We start from the raw sequence: 8,393 nt of genomic DNA, 5'->3' as shown, positions 1-8,393 counted from the left end.
ATATATATATATTTATATATATATATATTATGAACTATTACTATATTAGAAGGATTTGATTCATGTCAATGTTTCTATTCTTAATAATTCTCTAATAAAACAAACTTTTTAAAATAGGTATAGTCTATTAGTGCCATGGCTTATTGGTATAGCACATGATCATGACATGTAAGTTTGAATTTAGATCTTTTGTATCGATACATTTATTTACTTATCTAAAAAGAATAAATTAATAAATAAATAATGGAGAAATGATCATTGTTTCTGAATGAATGAGTGTCACAATGACAAACCACTTATCGCCTGGTAAACAACAACAAAACAAGTAAAAAAGGCCCATAGACTTACAAAAAAGATATCAGACTCAAGAAAAAATGAATATAGTAAGCACATAACAAATTAAAAACCTCTCAGAACATCTTAGCAGGGCCAAAGCATACTTCAGTTTTGATACAAACTGTAGCATGTGTATCACAGACTATCCTCCATAGTGTTCTTCAGTAATGACATACTGTATTTTTTGTAGTCCAACCTTAAAGTTCGCATCACCCTGGTTTCCTAAAAAAAAAAAAAGAAGCTTATTTTGGAATATTGCAGAAAATAAGCTCTGTGACCAACAAATGTTTATGGTTCTTATGATTCTTGTTTTGTTCATCAAGATAATGTTAAATGAACAAAAGCTATAGTCCGGGTGATATGTGAAAATAATGTTCACTTTTTCATAAAAGCATGAAACTTGGTACACTTGTACAGTTTGCGGCCCTAACCGTTTTCAGAAATGTAGCCATCGCAAAAACTCCTCGTGGTTGCCATGGCGACCATTTTACTTTCCGCCATAACCAAATTATGTATTTTGTGTCATATCTCCTGAACCAAGCATGATAGCACAGAAATTGTTATGTCTACCCCTATGTTTCAATGGTCAATGATTACAATGATACCATATACAGCAACATAAACTGTTCAGGTGAAGAGGTAATGGTGAAATCAGCAATGTGAGAAGGAAATCACAGTATCTGAGTATCACAGTATCACAGCATTTACAATAGTCCATATTATGGCTATTATTTTTTTTCTTTCTTTGATAATTAACTAATATTTTATTCAATAACACATTAAAAGATTGTTTTCAAGAATACTATCATATAAAAAAATCATCTCAGGTAAGTGTATTTTTCCTTACCTTTCAGGCAGAGTCAGGTAGGCGGTAGTATGTTTCCAGTATATTCTTGTTCTCTCTCAACAATGCTCTAACATCACACGCAGACAGCAATGCAATCAGGTGAACAGTGACTTTATGAGAAGGATTACAATGAAATCTCAGAAGATGCAGAAAGAAATTTCAGATATATTTCATGTAAACTTAATTTACAATCACTCTCTGGGGCCAGAGTTGTCTATTATGTTGTCCACAAGGGGGAAGCCAAAGTCTTGAACGCTGGCGGGTACACGCAGGTGAATCGCTAATATTTGATGTAATGGGTGGAATAATATTTATGTGTAGGGTGTGGTGCGGGTGCGGGCTGGACGGTGACAAGCACGGGCGGGTTGCGAGTCCAATAACCAAGACTATTTCAACTCGGTCCAGTACACATTGAGCAATGTAGCCGATCGCGCTGCCACTGATTGACAGCTGTAGTGATTATATTAAAGAGAGGGCTCTTTGCTTGCTTTCTGTATTTAATCTATTCACAATTATCAATGTCTTGAACTTGATGCGAGCCGCAACCGGTAGCCAGTGCAGGGAGATAAAGAGAGGTGTTAAGTGGGCCCTTTTGGGCTCATGGAAGACCAGTCGTGCTGCTGCATTCGGAATCATTTGTTGAGGTTTGATTGCGCATGATGGAAGTCCAGCCAGAAGAGTATTGCAATAGTCCAGCCTACACTGTAAAAAATGACCGTGAATTTAACGGTAAAAGGACAGGAGAATCTGATGGTTCAGTGTCAAAAGTGGCATATAGATCCAGCAGAATAAGAACTGATGATTTGGAATCAGCTTTCGCAATCTGCAGGGCTATACTGACCGACAGTAAAGCAGTCTCAGTTGAATGGCCGCTGCTGAAACCTGATTGGTTAACGTTCAGTTGGTCATTTTGTGAAAGAAATAATGTAACTGTGTCTATAAAGGTGTGAACCAAATGGTCCATTCCATTGGAATAACAAAGGAACAGCATTCCTCAGGAACGTCTTGTAGATTGCAGGATCTCCAGCGGGAAGGCCCTAACAGTATCTGTTGTTTCTAGCCCTTTTGTATCTTTAGGTATAAAAATATATCCCACAGACAGAACTTTGGGAGAAGCTAGGATTCATACAAGGTTTAAGACTGTTTGAAGAAAGACATGCAAAACATTGCTATTGAAGAACTGCTACACTACCATCTTCAATAAATTATTCTCCCCACAAAAATTTTGGTCAAGCCTACTTCATTTTTTTGTATTAGAGAAATCTAGTACATTGGTGATGCGGCACATTGGTGGTGGTTTAGGAGATTTCTATGTAAAGCACTTTGAGTACCCAGAAAAGTGCTACAAAAATGTAACAAATTAATAATTAATTAATTAAAACTATCTTTTATTGTAGTATTGAAATTAATTAATTTGGTTATGGCGGAAAGTAAAATGGTCACCATGGCAACCACAAGGTGTTTTTGCGATAGCTCCATTTATGAAAATGTTCAGGGCCCTAACCTGTACAATTGTACCAAGTTTCATGCTTTTATGAAAAAGTGAACATATCACCTAAAATTTTGCACATATCACCTGGACTATTATGAATTTTAAAAAACTTTAGACCTAAAAAGCTAACATATAGGCTATAAACAAACACCGCATTCACATGACTTCACTGTCACCAACATTAAACTTCTGATAACTTTCAGTCTTTATTAACAACAACAATAAAAATTCCTCAAAGTTTGAATTGGAATAGTTTGCAAAAGTGTAATTATAATCAAAATGAGGCAGTAAAAGCGAACTAGTGAGTAGATTTAGACACTTGTTAGAAATCGTTTTTTCAAAACAAAAACAAAAAACGTTGAAAAAAATCACAGTGGGGTATTAATCTTGACTTTCATGTCACAAAAAAATGTGAAAATATCTGCAGCTTGTGTTAAATGCAAAACTTATTTCAGGCATTTAACAAAAAACCCATAAAATTTTTTTTTTTTTTAAAACACTGACTCCATGGTATGGCCTACTGAAGTATGTCATTTCTATTTCACTCTTAAAAATTAAGGTTCCAAAAGGGGTTTTTCTCAGCTATACCAAAGAACCTTTCAGTGAATGGCTTTTAAAAGAATCTTTTTTTTGTCTTAGTGTGAAGAACATTTGAATAATCTAACGGTTCCATGGATATTAAAAGGTCTTCATGAAACCATAGCTGCCAGTAAAGAAGCTTTATTTTTAAGAGTGCTGATAGTGTGCTCAAACACAGGCGGTTCACACATGCTAGAAAGTTTTATTTTTATCCAGTATCTTCACTATTTCTGTCCGGAGGGTATTAACAATAAAAATGTATTCACACTTCTCTTATCTCTTAACCGCCTCACACAAGCACTCATCAACACAAGTATATTTTGTTGTTGCATTTAGTTGGCGTTTTTCCATTGCATCCATTTCTTTTTAGACCCTGCAAACAAGATGAGACAATTAGAACAAGACAATTCACATATTATGCTAATAATTACATTTACAACATGCAAACGTACACATAAAACCGAAGTATACTTTGAGCTTAACATTGTGGCAGTGAGTAATGCATGGACGAGCATCACTTTTTCTTTTTTTCTTGTTCAGGAAAAAAATGTTTTTTTTATGTATGTATGTATGTTAAATATATCAACCCTACACATTAAAAATGTTTTGCTAAACATATGTTTTATAATATGCACATTCTGTGAGCAATTTAGAATTAACCTAAAGTTGTGGCATTTCAAAGTTGAGGAAAAGTGTTCATTTTAAAAGTTTGTGTTATTTAACAGTTTATGCATTTCAAAATAAGACCATAATCTAAATCTAAATAATGATCATCGAAATAAACATGCAATTTGTGCATCTAAAATTGCTCTTGTGTGTTTTTGTTTTTGTTTTTTTCCCTAGATCGGCCCAAGATCCGCCTGCCCCGTGCCCTGAGATCAAGATGCGTCAAGCATGTTGGAGAACAGATCAATCTTGTCATCCCGTTCATCGTAAGTTCAGATTTTTCTATGGCAAACACAGCTGTACTTTCACTGCAGGCTCTAATGTGTTTCATAATTCTCTGTTTTGTAGGGCAAACCTAAACCTGTTATATCATGGACCAAGGATGGCCAGCCTTTGGATACAAAGAAGGTGAACATCCGCAACAGCGACAAGGATAGCATCCTGTTCATCCGCAAGTCTGAGAGAGAAGACTCCGGCAGCTATGAGATGACCATGAAGGTCGACAGCTTCGAGGACAAGGCTGACCTCATAATTCAGATTGTCGGTGAGACGCGCTATGATCTAGAGACCGTTCGTTTCAGCGCTCTTCTCGGACCGTGTCCTACTTGCATTTTCATTCTTAGTTCATACCTTGACACCTCTGTTTACCGAGTAAGACCTCACAGTGTAAAATGATCCATACTAAGAAAGCTAAATAATTTTTAATGCTCGGCCATCTGTTTGTAGATCTGCCCGGTCCTCCTGCTTCTGTCAAGCTAGTGGATTCTTGGGGCTTCAATGCAGCTCTGGAATGGACCGCTCCCAAAGACAACGGCAACACTGAGATCACTGGATACACCATTCAGAAGGCCGACAAGAAAACTGAAGTAAGTAACTCCTTACTGGCACACTAATGCTGCCAGTAACAAGAAATATGTGTCAGCACTTCATGTACAGTATTAGTTCCTCACTCAGAAAATGAACAGCACTTCCCTTTTTATTTAAGGAACAGTTTTATTTGAGAGTGAGAAAAATTGCACATTTGACAAACTGGTATCTAAAATAATATGAACACCGTGTGAAATGAAATGAAATATGTTGGCATTCCTGTCCCCAAATGGAGATTATGGTCTGTTTCATATCTAAGGTCTTCTCAGCTGCATCAAACAATTACACAATGACACAATTTTGATATATTTACAATTTTATCAATATATAATATAATATATGACACTTATATTTTACAAGTGTTATTTTTCTGTTAATATTTTATTTAACAAACATGAAAATGTTCAGGGCCCTAACCTGTACAATTGTACCAAGTTTCATGCTTTTATGAAAAAGTGAACATATCACCTAAAATTTTGCACATATCACCTGGACTATTATGAATTTTAAAAAACTTTAGACCTAAAAAGCTAACATATAGGCTATAAACAAACACCGCATTCACATGACTTCACTGTCACCAACATTAAACTTCTGATAACTTTCAGTCTTTATTAACAACAACAATAAAAATTCCTCAAAGTTTGAATTGGAATAGTTTGCAAAAGTGTAATTATAATCAAAATGAGGCAGTAAAAGCGAACTAGTGAGTAGATTTAGACACTTGTTAGAAATCGTTTTTTCAAAACAAAAACAAAAAACGTTGAAAAAAATCACAGTGGGGTATTAATCTTGACTTTCATGTCACAAAAAAATGTGAAAATATCTGCAGCTTGTGTTAAATGCAAAACTTATTTCAGGCATTTAACAAAAAACCCATAAAATTTTTTTTTTTTTTAAAACACTGACTCCATGGTATGGCCTACTGAAGTATGTCATTTCTATTTCACTCTTAAAAATTAAGGTTCCAAAAGGGGTTTTTCTCAGCTATACCAAAGAACCTTTCAGTGAATGGCTTTTAAAAGAATCTTTTTTTTGTCTTAGTGTGAAGAACATTTGAATAATCTAACGGTTCCATGGATATTAAAAGGTCTTCATGAAACCATAGCTGCCAGTAAAGAAGCTTTATTTTTAAGAGTGCTGATAGTGTGCTCAAACACAGGCGGTTCACACATGCTAGAAAGTTTTATTTTTATCCAGTATCTTCACTATTTCTGTCCGGAGGGTATTAACAATAAAAATGTATTCACACTTCTCTTATCTCTTAACCGCCTCACACAAGCACTCATCAACACAAGTATATTTTGTTGTTGCATTTAGTTGGCGTTTTTCCATTGCATCCATTTCTTTTTAGACCCTGCAAACAAGATGAGACAATTAGAACAAGACAATTCACATATTATGCTAATAATTACATTTACAACATGCAAACGTACACATAAAACCGAAGTATACTTTGAGCTTAACATTGTGGCAGTGAGTAATGCATGGACGAGCATCACTTTTTCTTTTTTTCTTGTTCAGGAAAAAAATGTTTTTTTTATGTATGTATGTATGTTAAATATATCAACCCTACACATTAAAAATGTTTTGCTAAACATATGTTTTATAATATGCACATTCTGTGAGCAATTTAGAATTAACCTAAAGTTGTGGCATTTCAAAGTTGAGGAAAAGTGTTCATTTTAAAAGTTTGTGTTATTTAACAGTTTATGCATTTCAAAATAAGACCATAATCTAAATCTAAATAATGATCATCGAAATAAACATGCAATTTGTGCATCTAAAATTGCTCTTGTGTGTTTTTGTTTTTGTTTTTTTCCCTAGATCGGCCCAAGATCCGCCTGCCCCGTGCCCTGAGATCAAGATGCGTCAAGCATGTTGGAGAACAGATCAATCTTGTCATCCCGTTCATCGTAAGTTCAGATTTTTCTATGGCAAACACAGCTGTACTTTCACTGCAGGCTCTAATGTGTTTCATAATTCTCTGTTTTGTAGGGCAAACCTAAACCTGTTATATCATGGACCAAGGATGGCCAGCCTTTGGATACAAAGAAGGTGAACATCCGCAACAGCGACAAGGATAGCATCCTGTTCATCCGCAAGTCTGAGAGAGAAGACTCCGGCAGCTATGAGATGACCATGAAGGTCGACAGCTTCGAGGACAAGGCTGACCTCATAATTCAGATTGTCGGTGAGACGCGCTATGATCTAGAGACCGTTCGTTTCAGCGCTCTTCTCGGACCGTGTCCTACTTGCATTTTCATTCTTAGTTCATACCTTGACACCTCTGTTTACCGAGTAAGACCTCACAGTGTAAAATGATCCATACTAAGAAAGCTAAATAATTTTTAATGCTCGGCCATCTGTTTGTAGATCTGCCCGGTCCTCCTGCTTCTGTCAAGCTAGTGGATTCTTGGGGCTTCAATGCAGCTCTGGAATGGACCGCTCCCAAAGACAACGGCAACACTGAGATCACTGGATACACCATTCAGAAGGCCGACAAGAAAACTGAAGTAAGTAACTCCTTACTGGCACACTAATGCTGCCAGTAACAAGAAATATGTGTCAGCACTTCATGTACAGTATTAGTTCCTCACTCAGAAAATGAACAGCACTTCCCTTTTTATTTAAGGAACAGTTTTATTTGAGAGTGAGAAAAATTGCACATTTGACAAACTGGTATCTAAAATAATATGAACACCGTGTGAAATGAAATGAAATATGTTGGCATTCCTGTCCCCAAATGGAGATTATGGTCTGTTTCATATCTAAGGTCTTCTCAGCTGCATCAAACAATTACACAATGACACAATTTTGATATATTTACAATTTTATCAATATATAATATAATATAATATATGACACTTATATTTTACAAGTGTTATTTTTCTGTTAATATTTTATTTAACAAACACATAATATTTAACAGTATCCCACATTTTCTATGAAACTTTTAGCACGAGTGTCTTGTTATTAAAAGAAGAATTGTTTAAATAAGTAAAAACATAATAATAATTATATAAAATAAACGAACTAATAGGCCCTATAATTCACTATCCTATAGGTTGGACACATTTATTAAAATTTTTGTGGGCAAAATTCTGAATTTTTGTTAGGAATCCACACAATCAGGTATTTCAAGTGAGTATTTCCCACACATATTTCACAATGAGTAAATTTAACAGAGTAATATTTAAAAGTATCCCACACTGAAAAAAAACAAACAAGTTTCACTAAAATTTCACTAGTAATTTGCAGGGTTGCATAGAAAACACATGCCAACATATAATATTGATTTTGACCTGCTAAGGTTGACATTTTCTGAAGGTTAAGCACTAACACTGACCATTTGTTAAAAAAGAAAAGAAAAAACTGGACAAACTTCACCAACTGGCTCCTGGAAACTTCAAACAAATGTGTGCTTGCTCTGAGAGCTTAAATCACATCCTTAAAGGGATAGTTCACCCAAAAATGAAAATTATGTCATTAATTACTCACCCTCATGTCGTTCCAAACCTGTAAGACCTTTGTTCATCTTCAGACCACAAATTAAGATAGACAACAATGCAACTGACACATTCAAGGCCCAGAAAGGTAGTAAGG

The 8,393-nt window shown here is 35.2% G+C and overlaps 1 protein-coding gene across 2 annotated transcripts in view; it reads left to right on the top strand.

Annotated features, from left to right (window-relative positions):
* LOC107746526 (myosin-binding protein H-like) overlaps positions 1-8,393 on the top strand; it is a 36,599-nt gene that overhangs the window by 6,501 nt on the left and 21,705 nt on the right. For both annotated transcript variants that reach the window (XM_016560766.1, XM_016560765.1), the window contains 3 exons: positions 4,098-4,186; positions 4,269-4,464; positions 4,647-4,786. In XM_016560766.1, the coding sequence (XP_016416252.1) occupies positions 4,098-4,186; positions 4,269-4,464; positions 4,647-4,786 (425 nt within the window). The remainder of the gene's footprint in view (positions 1-4,097; positions 4,187-4,268; positions 4,465-4,646; positions 4,787-8,393) is intronic.

Source organism: Sinocyclocheilus rhinocerous, unplaced genomic scaffold (genome assembly GCF_001515625.1).
Source record: "Sinocyclocheilus rhinocerous isolate Xijiao unplaced genomic scaffold, SAMN03320098_v1.1 scaffold980, whole genome shotgun sequence".
In the NCBI taxonomy this organism is placed as follows: domain Eukaryota; kingdom Metazoa; phylum Chordata; class Actinopteri; order Cypriniformes; family Cyprinidae; genus Sinocyclocheilus; species Sinocyclocheilus rhinocerous.
Note: the sequence above shows the minus strand (reverse complement) of the source record. Positions and strands in the feature narration are given on the sequence as shown.